We start from the raw sequence: 18,580 nt of genomic DNA, 5'->3' as shown, positions 1-18,580 counted from the left end.
CTCATCTCAACGTCCCAATAACCGAACCTGGTCTGCCGACACCGGACGATCTCATCATCTGTGCCTAAAACGGACACGGCGCAAATCAAGGAACGGAATCTTTGTGTCTAACCATCCTGCTAGCCACGGTGCCAACTCATCAACAAGATGTCACTTGACGATTCTAGCCTCAGTAAGCCTGCAGCTTCTTTGTTCGCCCGCCTCGTTGCGCTTTTGCCTTGCATTAATCCCGATTCAATCGCAATTCCACCATTCGAAGGCGGCCCCCGCGTAAACGAACACCAAGGCGCCTCCGCGTCGAATCTGTTCCTAGCCTGGGGTGATGTGCACGATACGGTCCAGCCGTTGAAACACTGCCCTCCGGTCATCTGATTGCTGACTTGTTCCATTTGCTGATCGCGACTTGCGCCCGAATCCAGGCACCAACCACCAAATTGACCGTGTCAGCAGCCAAAATGAGCATCAACCACAACCCGAGCATCAACAACCTGATCCTTCGAGATCGGCCCAAGCACAGCCAAGGGTATGCCGCTTCTTCAATACGAACAAAGGTATTTTTCCTCTGTCTTTTGCATTTCAATTTTCTCATTGGCCAACGCCATGAAACGATATCCCTCCAATCGGCCCCAGGTCGAACATCCTCCAGAGGTTCCAGCCTGATGCCTGGCTGCGCACCAGAACGATAGTGCTCGTCTTGTACCGCGTACCCGCTCGTGGAACTCAATCACACATGGGCAACATCGCACGTGATGGCATCTCTGACAAATGGTGGTAGGTTGTCGCGTTGGCTCTCAATGTCCTTTCAGACACGTTCAGAGCAAAGGAAAAGCCCCATCCACAGAGCAGACGCCTGGCCGGCAGAAGGCCCAAGACAGGGCAGGCTTTTCGGTCGGAGACGAACGGCAGGCTCTCCCACATCCAGCTAGATTCCCCGTTACTCGACTAAGTCCGAGCCAGAGGCCTGTCTCGCAGCTCCAGCAGGCCAATCCACGTGAGTTTCAGCTAGGTCAAGTGCTCAAGAGATTCGGTCCGACTCGCAGCGAGACTCAAGACGGAACGCTCTTGTCCTTTGCTCTGGCCCCGTCGGATCCGGATTTTCCGTTCGAATTGCAGGGGGGACTACGATGCAGCCTGACCGTTCCGGCCGGATACCCGCAACATGGCAAGCCGACGATCCGAGTCACGAATGCTCAGATGGCACGAGGCTTCCAGATCAATGTGGAAAAGGGATTCGACAGCCTTGTCGCGAGCTCCCCGAAGAAGACACTCTTAGCGCTGTTGAACGACCTGGACAGGAACTTAGAGAAATTCCTGACGACAGAAAAGGCACAGACAATCAAGCTCGTCGCTAATGCGGATAAGAGACACGAGGCACCCCAGCCGTTACCAGGACCAGCTCGGCATCGATCTCCTTCACCGGTATCCGTAGCGGTGGTGTCCCGGACGTGGACAGCGCACCAGAAGTCTGACGCTCTGGCTAAGAGACAAGCTGATGTCCGGCAACTCGAGGCTCGCATGAGCCGGATGCCCAACTTCTCCAGATCGCCTGATGGCACAGCTTTTAACATTCCCGTACACTTGCCCAAGGCAGCCAGACTTCCTCCCAGCCTTCAGTCCCTGAAAGAGGTAACTTTATCGGTGCCAAAACTGTACAACCTGGAGCCATGTACAGTGTCGTTGAAGGGTGTGAGTGGACCGGAAGTGGAGAAAGTCCAACTCGCCTTCAAGAGGCATGTTCGAGATAAACGCGACATGACCCTCATGGCACATGTCAACTATCTAACGCAAAATATGCACACGATGGCTTCGGAAATGGCAGGCGCTACGGAGCCTCCCGAGACCCATGACCAAACCAAGCAAGATGCCCCGGAGGAGACAAAGCCTGAAGCGTCGCTGGATGAAGGATCAGAACCACTGCGAGGGATCTTAGAGGAAGAACGCCCACACGTGAAGTTCATTCCTTGTCCACCCGAGTGGGAGCGCCACGGTTCAGAGGACGAAACTGACGGGTCTTCCTATGATTCAGACGATTATTCTGACACTGAAGATGACGAAGACGAAGGTGAAGATGAGGATGATGACGGAGAAGATGAACAAGGCGGTGCTTCACTTCCTGCACCAGCAGCATCGACCTCAACCGACACAGGTATTCATCTCTCCTTCCCGCAGCTGGAGCTCCAAAACGTCGAGCTCTTGACCCTCGTCTCCCTGTCACTTTCAGTAAAGTGTCTCCGATGCAAAACGCTCTCGGATGTCTCCAAGATTAAAGCCAGCAGCAAGGCCGACGACGCCGGTTCCATCGCCTCCAGCACCCGCACGGAATCCTGCCCAAAATGTTCAACTTCGTTCACCTTCCTTTACGTGCCCAACACGTTACACGCGAACACGATCCGCGCCGGCACGATCGAAGCAACAGGTTGCACCATCACGGACCTGCTCCCCTCCGTTTTTCAACCGACCTGCTCGTCTTGTTCTACAGCATTTCCGGTCCCGCCCGGAGTGGTCTCGGTGCGCGGCGACACTCCCATCCAAGTGTGCCGCTCGTGCCACGCGAAGATGACGTTCACGATCCACGAGGTTAAATTCCTGCGTGTGTCACACGCTGCGGCCGCCATTCCAGTGCGCCGTCCGAGGAAAGAAAACCTAGGCATCTCCGCCGGCACCCCTCTCCCCAACAACGGCACTTGTCCCCACTACCGTCATTCGTACCGCTGGTTTCGCTTCTCGTGCTGTAATCGTGTGCATCCGTGTGATCGGTGCCACGACGCCGCAGAGGCTCATGTCAATGAACGCGCCGAAAGGATGGTGTGCGGGTGGTGTTCTCGCGAGCAGCGCTTCCGGCGTGACGACTGTGGCCTGTGCGGTAGGAGCGTGACCAGGCAGCGGAAGGTCGGTGGGTTCTGGGAAGGAGGCCAGGGCACGAGGGAGAGACGGTTGATGAGCAGGAACGAGAAGAGGAAATACAAGCGGCCTAGCGCAAAAGAGGCGGCTGCCGCACAGGGGAAGAAGCACGTCAAGAAGGAAGGATGAGGTTTCACGCCGGACTTTGATCGAAATACCTGTGGGGAGCGAGTGAATAGCTTGGTCTGTAAGTCTTTGTTCTCCAATACCTGGGTCTCCACAGTAATGTCACTGGCAGAGCGAGACAGATGCTTGGACTCAATCACCCCTTGCTTCACGCACACGAACGGAACATTCATCTATCTTTCGTCTTCTATTGTTCGATATCTATTTCCTTATCTGGCTTGTCTAGTTCCGGACCATTCTGTCGCATAACGCGCAATGAAGCCAAAGCAGCGTCTGCGAGTCGCAACTTAAGCAAGAGTTTCCGCCAGTACTATTGCCCGTCACACCACCATCGCCGTGCGCAAGCCAAGTCGACTAAAATAGGGCTGGACATATGCTACGTGCACCGCCATACTAGCGGAGGCTTCGCCTGCTCAGCAGCTCAAGATGGAGCCCCGGCGCAAATCGAACTGGACGTCTCCTTCACGCCACGAGGGCTCAGCACTTTTCGCCGTACTGTTTCGAGCGGCGACACCGTATCGGTTGCTTGCCGCCACGTGACCTTCATCCACATCCCATAGGCCCCGGTTGGATGCCGGTATTGCACGACTTTCCAAGCCAGAGATACTTGCGCATGATGTGTTTCAGATGCATAAAGCCGTGCTGGCTTTTCGGGTTACTGGAGACGCCACTAGAGACTCTTGAACCTTCCCCGTGGTGGTATTCAAGGTGAAAGGGACAAGCCCTTCCAATCACAAGCCGGACAGACAGCAGAACAACGCTGGCCATGGTGGAAAGCATCCTGTTAGTCACATTTTCGTGGCCTTAATCATCCTTCATTCTTCTATCTCATTTTGTGGGTGGGTATCATATCGGTACATGGGTCGTAGCTTTTGTTCATGCCATGCAGGCTCTTGCTGATGGCCTCCGAGGAATGCCGATGCCATGCCGCTGAAATAGGTCTAAAAGTCATTGTCGTCGCTTCCAGCTACAATCACATTGTTGATTTTCAATACCTGGTGGATGTTGGTCAGTGGAGGTCATCAGAACAGTGGCGTAGACTTACCATCCGGCACAACTGAGTTGCAAGCAGCAATTGTTGGCGCTTCCCAATCAGCGGATCGATCACGAAGTTTTCGCGCATATCTATCGTCCTGTCAGTGATTGTCCAGAACTTGACGTTCGTGGATAGATTACCGTTGTTGCCGGTTTGCATGCAGTCGACACCTAGCCTGGAGTTGTGTTCTCTGATCTGCCGTGACTTGACTTCGGCCAGGGTCTCGATCGGACTCAAGCCAGAGTTCTCTGCAAGGGCCATCGGGATTGCATCAAGAGCGTCAGCGAAGGCCCGCATAGCATATTGCTCCAAGCCCGGGGACTTCGATGCAGCATCCTCGACTGCTATTGAACACGCGATCTCGGCAGCTCCGCCACCGTAGACTACTCTGTTGTCCCTAACTAGGTTCCGTACGACACAGAGAGCGTCGTGGAGAGATCTCTTCGCCTCATCAATGATCATCTTGTTGCTGCCCCTGACGAAAACTGTGACAGCCCGGGTGTTCGCGCATTCCTCTATGACAAGCATCTTCTCGCGCGTCGTGCCGAATGCCATCTCTCTGACTACGCCAGCCTTGCCGAGTTTCTCTGCACTGAGGTCTTCAAAGCGAGGCACGATTCTGCCGTTTGTCGCGATGGCGATCAGCTCGATCTCGGGGCCGCCCACCCATCGTACAGCCGGTAACTTATTCTGAAGTAGCAGATGGTTTGCTTCATCATCAAAACCCCATTGACAGATGACAAGATTAGCCCCCGTAGCTTTGATCATCTCGATCATCTCGATGAACTTGTTCCTCTCGTACTGCTGCAATTTCTGGAACTCTGCGACGGTGGAGATATCGAGTTTATGTTTCGTCTTGGGTTTCGGAGGTTCAAAGGCGCACGTGAGGATGGCTAGTTTCGCGTCTCTCACCTCACTGGGCATCTGTGGGTGAGAGAAGTCCTTATCCACAATGACGCCTTTGACGAGCAGTGAGTCCTCGATCGAGCCCCCAGCCTTGCCATCGACCTTGATCAGCTCAAAGTCAACGTCTTTGCGTTCCAGGTCAGCAACTGACATGACAGCGTCGACAGCAATCTTCGCAAACTGGTCATGCGCCTTGCTGACAATTTTACTTCCAAGGCTCGTCTTTGCAACCTTCATTAGATTCTCCTGCTTTTCGCGAGTGAAGGTGATCTCGTCGCTGATCTGGTCCAGATGTGCCACAGCAACCTCGCATGCCTGGTCGAAGCCATCAGCGATTCGTATGGGATGGATGCCCTTGTCGATCAGATCAGCGGCTTGGTCCAGCAGAGCGGCGGCCAAGACGACTACACCCGTAGTACCATCACCAATCTCTTCGTCCTGTGATTTTGAGAGTTCCACCATCAGTTTGGCGATAGGATGTGTCAACTCCATCTCGGACATGATTGTGCGGCCATCATTGGAAATTTGGATATCTCCGTCTGGAGATATGAGGATCTTATCGAGGCCTCGAGGACCCAAGGACGTTCGGACGATGTTGGCGACCGTGCGGGCTGCAACAATGTGCTGCTTGACGGCATCTGTGCCGTGCGCTCGTTTCTTCTTTCCTTGATCTCGAACGATGATAAAAGGTCGTCCGCTCTCATCTTTGGCTATTTGAGCCTGCGAGAGGTCCAATTGCATCGCCATAACGCCAGAGATGTCCGACACCAACCTCCACCGCTCCTACTCCTCTTGGATGACTGGGTCTTCTGCCGCGCAAAGCGAATGCGGTCGTAGGATTAGTGGAGCCTGTCTTGTTGAATGATTGGAAAGCGGAATGTGCAACAGAGACTCAGCGGATCAAGACCTTTCTTCAGACCTGCAGCCTTCGTTCTTCCTACACTAGGGTTCAACTAAGTAGAAAGGTAGAAAGGAGCGAGCCGCTCGGACTGCGCGCGTGAGTTTCTGTCCCCTCGATGGCATGCCCTCAAAATTTTGGAGTGTGCCCCGAACTCCACCGTAGGCCTCTCCGCTTATTCCTTTGTGGGCTCTATGCGTAGCCGTAAGATTCGATCGTCCTCCGCACCACCCATCGCATCGCATCGCAGCCGTTCGAGTTCGATTTCACGCGCATTAAGCGCAGAATGCGCGACACTCTTCTCCCGCATTAATCCATACCTTGCTTCTTCGTTGACTCGTTTACCGGTGCATTGGCACGAAAATGCCTCGACTTGCGGGTAAGCCGAAGCTCAGACTCGTTTGAGTTGTCCCAGATTACTTCTCAGCTACTTACGGTTGTTTAGGGGAGGATGGCTCCGATATCGACGATGTCTACGAAGAGGCAGGAGTCGACGTCGACACTGAAGCCAAACAACAACTGAATGGCGAATTGAAGGACAACCTTGACAACGATGCAGAGTCAGCGCCCAGCCGAGCGAAAGACGACGACGACGAGGAAGACCTGACGACTGAGGCTAAAGCACGCGAAGAAGATGAAGAGGACGACGAAGATGAGGAAGCAGAGGAGTACAATGTCGAGTCAATCCAGGACCATAAGTTTGTCAAGGGACAACTTCTCTACTTCATCAAATGGCAAGGCTATCCGGCTTCGCAAAACACGTGGGAACCGGAAGAACATCTTCTACCGTATGATCTGTATCCTTATCGTCAAGCGTGACAGGACTAATAAGGCAGCCTTGTAGACATTCCCGTCTCATACTTGCGGCATACCACAAAAGGATTGGGGTTATACCACAAGCACCTATGAAGAAGGGCAAATCAAAACAAAGTCTACGGGAAACGGCCTCTTCTGAAGATCTTCCACCACCCAAGCGTCAGAAGCGCAATGGCGCGAAGTATGCGAAAGACGCTGAACAAGACCTGTCCTGGTTGCCGAAGGGTGATCAGTGGGAGCCCCAGGTCGAAAAGGTCGAGACAATCGAGCGCGACGAAGAGACCAAACAGCTGATGGCATACATCCTGTTCAAGAACGGAAAACGGTCCAAGATCAGCATGGATATGGTCTACAAGCACTGTCCTAGACCTATGCTTAGGTTCTACGAGGAGCATTTGAAGTTCAAGTGAGCAATGGTGCTTACCGCGATGATTGCACATGTGCTCACAGAACGTTCAGTGGTTGAACGCCGATCATTTTCACTGTACTAACACCCAGACGTGATTCTGAACTTTCGACGCGTCTAGGACCGCGACTTCTCATGCTTTGTGATGTTGATTGTGCATGGCGCAGGAACAGGAGGGCGGCTTATGTCTGGGGTGCAGATGAAGAGTCTCACTCAAGCTGAGGGAGAGGTGCCATGGCGCTGAATCAGCGAGCAGTGATGAATCTGAACTGATGCGCTCCGGCCTGGAAACCTTAACGTGGATACCGCGACCAGGGTTACAGTCCCCCGAGAGTCGGGAACATTGCAACTCAACAAATAATTGGCTGAGAGCAACGACTGAGCTTTCTACGACCAAGGCCTGGCGTGCAGAGGTTCATTCCAGACCACGTGGGCTTAGGCTGATGAAGGAAGGAGTCCAAGACTGCGGCCAGCATAAAAGTCCCATGGCAGAGCCTAAATCGGAGAGATGCTCATCGAACGTTTCCCCCCTTGCTTACCACGACTGTCTCTGTCACTGGCATTGTTGTAGCTGCAGATTCAGCTATGGTGTCCCATATATGTATGCCCCGATGTGAATTGTAAGACGCTTATGTGCTAGCACGTCTTGGTTGTGTACTGAGCAGTCCTTACACGTTCTTGCGCAGCACTGGCCACCAGCTACTGTATATGAACATCTGCAGGGAACATGCTTTCGGATGGGTGGATGCCTGGTTCAACTAGAGCAATTTCGAACCTAAAGATGGCTAGAATCTTCTGAGATAATATATCGCAATCGGGTTCGGTTTACGGTCTAGGCTCAACCACGAGCCCGAGAGTCGCGAAGCAAGCGACTCGGGACAACGGTTACTCCGCCAGCCTGCGTCGGGTTGAAACAACACCCGCGCAAAGGACCTTCAAAACAGTGTTGCTTGATTGACGGCTGTTCCCCTAAGGACCCAGTTGCAGTCTCCTCAAGCTCAATCTTCACAACAATTCAGACACACCTGCGTTGAAAACAATCATCAGGCGTGACCAAGGACAATCAGAATGGTTTACACGCTCTCAACCCCCGATGGCTACGGGTAAGTGGCCCCCTTTGCGTACGAATCAAGTCAGCTTGACGTATCTGACTGTGTGTCTATAGCTACGTCGTCCTCGTCGCGCTGGGAGCGATCCCGCTTCTCTCGAATATCCAAGGCAATGTGGTGACGTTCCTGCGCAAACCGGCAAAGGTCCCATATCCGAACGCGTATGCGTCGCATGAGCAAGCAAAGGAGAGCCAAGATGCCTACAAATTCAACTGCGCCCAAAGAGCGCACGCCAACTTGCTCGAGAATATGCCTCAGACTATGGCTACCATGCTCTTCGCGGGATTGGAGTATCCCACCGCAACAGCAGCGCTGGGATTGGGGTGGGTACTGGCTCGCGCTCTGTATGCCTTCGGGTACATCAAGTATAACAGGAGGTATGGCTTGGGTGGGGGTGTATTCTGGCTGTGTCAGGGAGGTATTTGGGCAATGTGCTGTGCAACAGCACTGAAGATGCTTTAGGAGATGGGTTCTTGACGACCTTGTTAGGCCGGAGGAAACCAGAGATGACAGAAGGCATAACGACATTGGTAGAATACCATATGGCTCTGAACCGAGGGGAAATTCCAACCACCTACCCACCCAGAATATTATCTGGTGGAACGTGACTCGCAGAACATGACTTGAGGATGAACAACAGAAGTAAGGCACGCTTGATGCTTCTACTGGGCTACGAGCACCGATTCACTAGTCAGGCACGCGAGAGAGTCACATCATCCCCCGCACTCAAGTGGGGGTCATAATTCGAGTCAAAATATTTGGCGACTCTTCTCCCGACCACGTATAATTTTCACTGTGGCATTACGCTGCTAACTTCTCAGTCTCGCATCACGACTTCCAACATGACCGACGCAACGGAGTCCATTGCGCAAGATGCGGCGAACTTACACCTGGATGAGGTAACAGGTGAACGCGTATCCAAGTCGGAACTCAAGAAGAGACAGAAGCAAAGACAAGCGGAGGAGAGAAAGAGAGAAAAGGCTGCTGCAGCACCGCCCAAGGCGGCATCGAAGAAGGAGGCCGAAGTTGACCTCACTCCGAATGTCAGGATTTCCACCGGCCCACCAAGTTCCCAGTACTGACTTGATGCAGCAATACTTCGAGATCAGAAGCCGCGATGTCATGCGGCTCAAGAACAGCCATGACCCGAACCCATATCCTCACAAGTTCGAGGTCAATATAGAAATCGACGTGTTCAAAAAGCAGTACGGCCATCTGAAGCCCGGCGAGACCGAAGAAGTCGAGATCCGAGTCGCGGGCCGGGTATACGTCAAGCGTTCCGCAGGTGCGAAGCTCGTGTTCTACGATTTGATCGACGGCAACACCAAGGTCCAGATCATGTGTCAAGCGCAAGACGCCGAGGGCGACTTTGAGAAAGTTCACGGGCTGATACACAGAGGCGACATTATCGGTGTCATCGGCTATCCGCGTCGTACGGCGCCCAAAAACCGTCCAAACGACGGCGAGCTCTCTGTCTGCGCCCGCCAGGTCATCCTCCTCACCCCATGCCTACAACAACTCCCAGATACCACCGGTTTCCACTCTGGAGAGCTGAATGTCGAGACACGCTTTCGTCAGCGCTATTTCGACCTCTTGATGAATGCAAAGTCTCGCAACATCCTCATCACCCGAGCACGAGTTGTCTCATACATCCGGCGGTACTTCGACTCCAATGGCTTTGTCGAAGTTGAGACACCAATGATGAACCAAATTGCTGGCGGCGCGACAGCCAGGCCCTTCAAGACCTTTATCAACGAATACAAACAGGACATGTTCATGCGCGTCGCCCCCGAGCTGTACCTCAAGATGCTTGTCGTCGGCGGCATCAAGCGAGTCTACGAACTGGGCAAGCAATTCCGCAACGAGGGTGCAGACCTGACACACAATCCCGAGTTCACCACCTGCGAGTTCTACGAAGCCTACGCTGACGTGTTTGACGTCATGAACCGCACAGAGGAACTAGTCTCCGGCCTTGTCCAAGAGGTCCACGGCAGCCAGCAGACCACTTTCACCACCCAGGAAGGCGAGGAGTACCAAGTCGACTGGTCGCGCCCTTGGAAGCGCGTCGACATGATCCCGGCCCTCGAGGAAGCGACGGGCGAGAAGTTTCCTCCCGGGGACCAGCTCCACACCGACGAAACTAGCGCGTTCCTCAAGGGCATCCTCAAGAAATGCAACGTCGAATGTTCGCCGCCGCTGACCAACGCTCGCATGCTCGATAAATTGGTCGGAGAGTTCATAGAAGAAAAGTGCATCAACCCGACGTTCATCACGGGACACCCGCAAATTATGTCGCCTCTGGCCAAATATCACCGCTCGAGACCCGGCATCTGCGAACGCTTCGAAGCGTTCGTGTGCAAGAAGGAAATCGTCAATGCCTACACCGAGTTGAATGACCCGTTTGAGCAACGCGCCCGGTTCGAAGAGCAGGCGCGGCAGAAGGAACAAGGCGACGACGAAGCACAGTTGATTGATGAAAATTTCATTCGCGCCCTGGAATATGGATTGCCACCTACGGGCGGTTGGGGGATGGGGATCGACAGGATCGTCATGTTCCTCACGAACAACTACAGCATCCGAGAGGTGTTGGCCTTCCCCTTCATGAAGGAGGATCAGAAGAGTGCCGTGGCCGGCGAGTTGGCCGCGACGAGGCCAGCCCCCTGAGGGAGTTTGGATGGTTATCTTGGATGATAAGAGACACAAGAGGGCTGTGGGCAGAGAATTTCCGGCTCCCCTTGCCGGCGTCTTGAAAAAGTTCGGTTTACGTTGCGAGGGCTACGGATGCCACCACACTTGGGAGGTCGCTGGGAATGAATGAGGAAATGCAGGTTCTCCGAAGATGGGTCGATGTGCGTGTTTTAGATGGATAGGAGTGAAAGCTCCATGCACTTGCGAGGGTGCATAGACGAGGGCGGGACCCCTTGAAGGGTGAGACGCAGAAACCATGTGGGCAGCATCACGACATGTCAAGAATGAAACACGACCGAAGACACTGTCGTCATGAATTGCAGAGGCAGCCTGGGAAGCGAAATCTGCAAGGTAGATAGACCACTAGACGTGAGCACTCCAGCCGGACAGGAGAGGTCGGACCAAACTGTGCGGATGCCCGAATGAAGGACGAGACAACGAGTAGTCTGTCTGCCTAATCACCAGATCCTCTTGGCCACCATCTCATATCTCTTAACCTTCTCAAAGCTCTCCACCCCGTTCCCCCTCTCCTTGCTCTTCTTGTCCTTCTCCTCGCGATCCTTGACATTCTTGTGCCCGGCTGGGTCGTCGTCGTAGATCCATCGTCTCTTGTCGTCATCGACCTCGACGACACCCCAGCCGCCGACCCTACGTCCACCGTCGACGTGGTAAATGGGGTTGCGCTCGCGAAGTTTCATGCTCCGATAGCGAGATCGTGCGAACGAAAGTAGGAGCATGCCGAGCACGAGCTTCAACGCTAGCAGGACGAGGAAGAAGAGCAAGAAGAGCAGGAATGTGGTAATGTGCGTGACCGCGCTAGAGGTCTTGAGAGAACTGGGGATAAAGGCGATGATTTCGTCGAGCGTATGTGATATGGCGGTGGACGTTGTCATTGGCATTACGCCGCGTGCGGAAGAAGAGTAGTGTTCATGGATACTGGCGAGACTGGTCGAGCTGGTGGGCGAAGAGGGGACCCAGGCCGCCATGAACATCTTGTAGGTCTGCACGCTCGCTCGGATCAGGAGGCAGGATAGGGGGATGACTGGTAGGCCCAGTCTTTTGGTGAGGTTTTGGTCGCCGAAGGCGTTGGTGTAGTAGTCTTTCGCCAGCACGTCGAGGAATCGTTCGTAGATCGCGGGACGGGTATTGTTGAATTTGTTGATGTAGGCGTGTTTGAGCCAGTCGACGAGCATTTCGGAGCCCAGGACGGCGAGAAAGGGGCCAAGTACCTGCGAGACAGCCGGCGCATACGTTGTTATCGTTTGCACCACGGCTGGCACCAAGGTGAATGATTTGGGTAGAATGGAGGAGACGGAGCCAGGAGGAAGGGCGGTGGTAATAGGGATGCTGGAGTTTGTGATCAGTGGAGCCGGGGGTGAGGATGCTGTCGTTTTGGTGAAAGCTGTCAGTCCTGCGCTCAAGCCACCTGTTTCGACGATGTTGCGAGACGCGATGATGACAAGCATGTGCCAGAGTTGGAAACGTTCGACCACATCCGCGCAGGTCAATTGGAACAGGTTCTCCTTCTCGAATTTTTTGAAGACCGTGGATTTGATCTCGACGAATTGATTGGACATGAGGAGCGTGATGAGTGCGTTGGAGTAAGAGTTTACGGCAACGTTGAGAGTGATGACTTGGTAGAAGAGAGCCGTTGAGTGAATGACTGTGTAAATAAGCGCCAGTACGAACAACCAGAACGGCCGCAAAACCTTGCTGTGTCCGTCAGGCTTGCGCTCCAGGGCTTCCTTTGAGAAGAGACATTCGAGGACATCCTGTCCGATAGCAGAAAACAAGCGGTCGCAGACTTCGAGGAGGTTGTAGATCACATAAAGCTTGATCGCAGCTTGCCCACGAATCCAGTGGTACATCCGGCTCGCATCGAGCCTAAGAAGCACAAGGCTGGTGCAGATAATCAGAAGACCTTTCAACATGTCGGCCTTGTCGTCAGGCAGCAATGCTGAAGGGATAGACTTCATTCGCTGATGTTGTCTCCCAGGTTTGCGGGTATGAGAGGAGAGGGACTGGCTTACTTTATGCTCAGCAGCATCGGAGCCTGAGGGCTTTCGGATCGTCGTAGGCACAACACTGCTTCGTCTTCTCCGCCACATCCGGCCGGCACCGCTGTACACGAAACGGGACACGAAATGCACTTCTCCCATGAAGTTGGCACACCATGACTTGGCTAAGATGTAAATAGACTTTAGAAGCCGCAGGGGGAGAATGGTGAATGTATACAACCAAGAGTCAACGCATGCCAGAGTGCCGAACCAAAGCACACTCTCGAGGTAGAATGGTAGCACCAGGAAATTCAACAATCTCTCAGTCTTGACGCGAGAGGATTCGTATGGGAAGTCGCTGTTGGCGGCTCTGTGGATGTAGAGTGGCGATGGTCGTTGCGATGATAGCTCGAGCTGAAGATATGTTGGTATTGATAACGGCGGCAGTGGAATAGACGTAGGCATAGGAGACGGTAGAGGCCGCCCTGAAGACGAATGTCTTCTTCCCCCTGTTCCCTCACTCCTAGCTGCGGTTTCGGGGATCTTAAGAGTTGGCCGTGAGCCAACTTTATCGCCCTTGTGGGGAGACAAAGGGCTTCTCACTGAGCCAGGAGTGGACAGAGCCCGTTGAGAGAGACCAGGCCGTGCTGAATAGCTAAGTACAGAAGGCACGACTTTGTTTCCTGTTTCGATTGTCAAATTGCGAGGCCGTCTTGCGTCTGCGTCTACTGACGGTCCCAGGCTCATAGGCTCGACATCTGGTGTTGAAGTGAAGGCATCTCCGTTTGAAGACGTTGGAAGTCCGCCGGTCCCGGTCGGCGTGACACTGTGAGGGTTAGGCTCCTCGTTAGAGATTGGTGGTTTGTCCTGAAGGTCGACAGATCCGCCAAGAAGTGATCCCAGGGAGGTCATAGGCCCTTGTCCCTTTTCATCGGACATTTTGAGTCCCTCGTCCGCCGACCTGGTTGCTACTCCATTCGTGACCGGGCTCGCGTGTACCTCACTCGTCCTCATCTCATTGCGAGCTGCTACTGGTGTAAGCGATGCAGCCAAACCACTAAGTTGTTGAACCTCTGGCATGTCGTCGGAGGATGCCATGGCTGCATGCGGTTCCACGTATTCATGTGCGACATCATTGCGACCTTTGTCAGCCCCATTTAATCCTGCTGCGCCATCTGCAATCCTCACTCCTGCCGGAATATCCTTCTCGACCGCGATGGATGAGCCATAGTTTGGATCCTGCGCCTGCACACCGCCCGCGTCTTTTGGAGTCCTAGCTATATCGGCATCCGCACTGATATTCTGAGGATCGCAAGATGCGAGGGGATCTCGAGGGAAATTGTGGTGATCGCCGTTCAGAAATGGTACGGTCTTAGTAGGACCCTCCATGTCGAGCAGGAAAGGAAGGGATTTTATAGTGTGTAGCAAGGTCTGCCATGCTGGTATGCGTCAACGACCCAGCCTAGCACCAGGACTCCGAGCGATTGGCAGTAACAAAGTGTCCGGTAGTGGTAAGAAAGGATGAGCGAGGGAGCGTCAAAGTACACGGCAGGGATCACTTTAAGCCCGCAGTAACCCCGAAGCAAAGTGTTGCCGCCACTCCACCAGCCACACGTGCCACAACGGCTCCACCGCCAAACCCTTAGTCCCCCTCCAGCGTCCAATGACGTTGTTTGTCCTCCCATCACCAGCCATCATCAGCCATCATCGGTGCCACCGTTGTGTCCAACGCTGGTCACAAGCCTGCCAACTTCAGACTACTGTACAGAGTAATTATCTCCTCTACACGTAGTCGACTGATCACCTTTTCATAGACTCAGCGATCCCTTGCGTCTCCTTGCCCCAGATAAGTTCTGCAATTGCTTCTTTCGCAGACATATTAGCATTCATCCTGCAGGCTAATCAGACCTCCCTCGTTGTCCGACGATTTGCAGCTGCCTTTGATAGCCAAGATGCAGCTGCCACGTGCGGTCACTCACTGATATATGCCCACCACGCGACTCATTATGATCTTGCAAGAGAGTTTCTACTCGCAACTGCAGCTCTCAACTTTGCATCATGGATCCAGACCAGTTCCCAGGCTGGAACCCACCCAGAGACGACTTGGATGGACTCCTGTCAAACTACGACCCATCCGCTTCGAACGTAGAAACCGGTAGAGGTGCCTGGAGCGAGCAAGGCACACCGGTATCCAGCCCTTACCCAGCACGATATTCTGAGCCTACGATATCAGGCATCGTCAGATCCCCACTCCAACAGCCAACAAGCACGCTCGTCAGCTCCAGGCCACTGCCTCAGCGAAGAGCGGCATCGTCGAACCAGATTCACGGTTCCCCCTATGGGGACCCGCTCCCATCAGCCTCGTTCGAACCTCCTTTGCGCTCAATCTTCGTGTCCGGTCCACCAACTGCCTCGGTCTCTGCAAATACTGCTCTGGCCTCCCTCAGCGCCGCGGTATCCTCGAGTAACTCTGGCCCCTTAGCTGCTTTGACAAATGCGGGGGGGAATCGCCGTATTAATTCAAAGGCAGCAGATGCGATAATTACCGGCTCGCCCGCCACATCCAGCAGTAGACATCCTCTGCTCGGCTCAGAGAAGGACGTGGATGATCCCACCATGAACTCAACGGGAAATGCATTCGATACCGAAGCAGCCAATACCTCAACTGCTCTGGCACGTCTGTTTGTCCCGGGTGATGGAGTAAGTCCCGGTCCACTGTCCAGAGGAGCTTCCCATCTACGTACATTGTCGAGCCTTGGCCGAAGCATAGGTGACACTTCAAGCCTTACGGGCCACCTCTTTCACCACGGCTTTGGAGAAGGTCGCCATTCCGATATCACCATCTTCGCCTTTGGCCAGAGCTATAGGCTCCATAAACTCCTCCTCGACCGTGTGCCCTATTTCTCCACAGCCTTTTCCGGGTCCTGGGCGGAGAGTACGGCGAGAGAGATGAAGATCCCTTGTGAAGATCTTGATCCGAACATCACCAAGAATGCATTTGAGCTAGCCGTGAAAAGAATATATGGTACGCAGTTTCCAGCTCAGGAGGAAGAAGAGGCTATCGGCTTGTTTGCCACTGCTTGTTGGCTAGACATGCCCGAGCTGGTGGACTCATGCGTTGACTCGATTTTGCGCCAGATGGAGCCCGCTAGCCTCCACAGCCTCATAAAATTGGTGACCAACAACTATTACGGTAAGGCTGGCGACCGGATCCTCGCTTCCGCAAAAGCCATGCTGTGCAAAGAAGGATGGGAAATGCCATACGAGTATTGGGATGAGATCCCTGCTGAGATCATTCGAGAGATTGTGGGGGGCGACCCGTTCTTCTGCCCAGGTGAATGGGAACGGTGGTATCTGACCTTGAAGCTTTTAAACCGTCGGCTGAGAGCAAAAGCGATTGAAGTCGGTCTTGTCTCTGCTAGTGGCCACTATCTCCACACGAAGCCCAACAGTCTCCGGTTTTTTGCCGTGAGGTTTGATGCACCGTACAGCATCGCTGGAAATCATCGGTACGTGTCAGAGAAAGACGAGGCGTGGGTTGCATTATACACATCCCCAGAAATCGCACCTTTGCTGGTTCTGCTCGACGAAGGCATTCACTATGTCCATCTCCGCTTTGAACAGCTGCAGCAAATAAGAATGCAGAAGGACATTCTTGGAGTCCCGGTACTGCCGGAGAAGGTGATATCTGATGCCTTGTGGATGTCTATGGAACTTCGCCAGAAAGTGCTGAACGCTCGCGAGACAGATGAGATGCTCGGATTGAGTGAAGTGGCTGAAGACTTCGAAGAAGCTGAGGATCAGTCCGAGCGCACCCAGGCCCACAATAAGGGCAAATCCCGCGACGATGACCCAGTAGGTGTAAGCCAGATATCTGCAGAGATGGAGTCTGGCTCATGGGATGGTAATGGAAAACCCCGGAAATTCTGGATCCCCAGTCACGACGTTTCGTGTATTATGGGTGGCACCCGCGAAGCCTATGTGGCCGACAATTCCACCAGTCTCGCAGAATGGAGCACTCATGCCGCCAGGTTGTCGGCCAGCCTTGAGCCTACTGACGTAGCCTGGGCTCTTGATTTCACGAGCGGCAATGCAATTGAGAGTGCCCGGCCACCGTCAAGAGGGTTTTCACCAACCTCAGCGCCACGTTTCAGTTACTATCCCCCTTTTAGATTTTCCGCAGAGTTTCCAAACCCGCGCACCCTGAAAGAGAAGAAACGAGTCTACTCGCACACAGTATGGTATGCTGGAAGCCTGTGGAATCTTTATATTCAGCGTGTCAACAACTCCAAAGTCCAACAACTGGGCATCTACCTGCACAGGGCCAAGGAGAAGGAGCCGGTCGATGACCCTCTCAACCAGTGGATGGCCGCAAATGTGGACGAGCGCATCGGGCAGCTGGAGCGGGAGATGCTACTTCGCAAGAACGAACGAGGAGGTCGAAGCTGGCAGATTGTCGACGCTCTGCGGCGGTCGACGGTCGACCAAGAAGACACATCGGTCGAACCTACTCATGAGTATGACAGTGCGCATCCGCAGCCGAGTGGAGGTGGCGCTCAAGCTCCGCGACCACAATCGGCGAAGTTGACACAGAAAGGTCCTTGGGTTGCTGGGCGCTTGTCCGCTTCCACTGCCGTCCCAGAAGGACAGCTGCCTGACTCGGACGAAGAGGATGCAGAGTTGTTGCGGACCAACAGGAAGTACAACGTTTCTGCAATGCCACCTTATATGGATTCTCGTCCAACGATCCGGACATATTTCAAGATTTATTCACCTAGCAAGGCCGGTCGGCTCCTCAGCATCTACGAGAGTGCGCCCGATAAATTCGATGTCAGTAAGAGTTGGGGCTGGAAGAGTAGCCAGATGCAGCTTGATGATGGGATTGGCGGTTCCGACAACATCAAGTCTAGCAAGGACGGAAAGTTGAGGTATATGGTCGTCATTGGGAATATCTGAGCATTTGAGCGACATTTCTCTTCCTGCTCAGAGCCGCATACGACCTGTGTCGCATGACGACCTGCGGCAGGTACCGTGGACTCTTATCGTGGACATGACACGACCTTGGGCGTGTGTCTGTACGGGGTAGCTGTTGTCAGCACCTGAGTCCCGTCGAGGAAAGTCGGGGATGACATGCCATTGGTCCATTGACGCTATCGGCCCTGGCGCTTTATCTATTACCAGTTTCTCATTCAATATACTCTCGGGCAAGCATTTGTTCGGCAAGGAAGAATTAGTTAACCAGAGCTTATGTAACAGGAGGCTTACCTAGATGAGTAGTGACTCGTACAAGGGTTGATTTCACGAAAATTGCATTGCTTGGTATCTGTCATGGGCCCGAGAGCGGACGATGCTCTCGGATAGGGACGGTGGTCCGAACGACTCAAATTGAGAAGTGACGCCGACTTGAAAGCCTGTGCGAAGCGGGAGGGAGGCCACTAAAGTGTGTAGACAGTACGGAGTACCTCGATACGTGAGGAGTATGACGACGGGCACGGTCGTACAGGCAGGACTGTGTGGTCTGTGTTCACTGTTCGGTGACCCAAGAAAGGAGGTTTGAAGCGGGCTACGTCACAGGCACGAGCACGCCACCACTGAAGATGCTCGTACTGGACGAACTATTCCGTACCTGAAGTACATGCCGTAGTAGGTATGGCTGGGATATCCGAGTCCTGGTGTCCATGTGGGATTCGCCGCGGA

At 53.7% G+C, this 18,580-nt stretch overlaps 7 protein-coding genes across 7 annotated transcripts; 5 read left to right on the top strand and 2 right to left on the bottom strand.

Moving 5' to 3' along the window:
* Positions 1-765: 765 nt before the first annotated feature.
* On the top strand, positions 766-3,030 carry A1O7_00528 (uncharacterized protein; the record flags this gene model as incomplete). The annotated part of the gene is made up of 1 exon (XM_007754569.1): positions 766-3,030. The coding sequence occupies one exon, from the start codon at positions 766-768 to the stop codon at positions 3,028-3,030; it is 2,265 nt and encodes a 754-aa protein (XP_007752759.1).
* A 938-nt stretch (positions 3,031-3,968) lies between these two features.
* On the bottom strand, positions 3,969-5,716 carry A1O7_00527 (T-complex protein 1 subunit epsilon; the record flags this gene model as incomplete). Its single annotated transcript, XM_007754568.1, has 3 exons — positions 3,969-4,022; positions 4,073-4,152; positions 4,204-5,716. The coding sequence occupies 3 exons, from the start codon at positions 5,714-5,716 to the stop codon at positions 3,969-3,971; spliced, it is 1,647 nt and encodes a 548-aa protein (XP_007752758.1).
* A 514-nt stretch (positions 5,717-6,230) lies between these two features.
* Positions 6,231-7,093, top strand: A1O7_00526 (uncharacterized protein; the record flags this gene model as incomplete). The annotated part of the gene is made up of 3 exons (XM_007754567.1): positions 6,231-6,246; positions 6,313-6,655; positions 6,712-7,093. The coding sequence occupies 3 exons, from the start codon at positions 6,231-6,233 to the stop codon at positions 7,091-7,093; spliced, it is 741 nt and encodes a 246-aa protein (XP_007752757.1).
* Positions 7,094-8,157: 1,064 nt separating this feature from the next.
* Positions 8,158-8,660, top strand: A1O7_00525 (glutathione S-transferase; the record flags this gene model as incomplete). Its single annotated transcript, XM_007754566.1, has 2 exons — positions 8,158-8,192; positions 8,255-8,660. The coding sequence occupies 2 exons, from the start codon at positions 8,158-8,160 to the stop codon at positions 8,658-8,660; spliced, it is 441 nt and encodes a 146-aa protein (XP_007752756.1).
* Positions 8,661-9,040: 380 nt separating this feature from the next.
* Positions 9,041-10,862, top strand: A1O7_00524 (lysyl-tRNA synthetase; the record flags this gene model as incomplete). The annotated part of the gene is made up of 2 exons (XM_007754565.1): positions 9,041-9,241; positions 9,291-10,862. The coding sequence occupies 2 exons, from the start codon at positions 9,041-9,043 to the stop codon at positions 10,860-10,862; spliced, it is 1,773 nt and encodes a 590-aa protein (XP_007752755.1).
* Positions 10,863-11,344: 482 nt separating this feature from the next.
* Positions 11,345-14,272, bottom strand: A1O7_00523 (uncharacterized protein; the record flags this gene model as incomplete). The annotated part of the gene is made up of 1 exon (XM_007754564.1): positions 11,345-14,272. One exon carries the CDS (start codon positions 14,270-14,272, stop codon positions 11,345-11,347), a length of 2,928 nt encoding a protein of 975 aa, XP_007752754.1.
* Positions 14,273-14,941: 669 nt separating this feature from the next.
* On the top strand, positions 14,942-17,839 carry A1O7_00522 (uncharacterized protein; the record flags this gene model as incomplete). The annotated part of the gene is made up of 1 exon (XM_007754563.1): positions 14,942-17,839. One exon carries the CDS (start codon positions 14,942-14,944, stop codon positions 17,837-17,839), a length of 2,898 nt encoding a protein of 965 aa, XP_007752753.1.
* Between the last annotated feature and the right edge of the window lie 741 nt (positions 17,840-18,580).

The sequence above is a fragment of the Cladophialophora yegresii genome (genome assembly GCF_000585515.1).
Source record: "Cladophialophora yegresii CBS 114405 chromosome Unknown aczIN-supercont1.1, whole genome shotgun sequence".
Lineage (NCBI taxonomy): Eukaryota > Fungi > Ascomycota > Eurotiomycetes > Chaetothyriales > Herpotrichiellaceae > Cladophialophora > Cladophialophora yegresii.
This window is presented reverse-complemented; position numbering and strand designations above follow the sequence as displayed.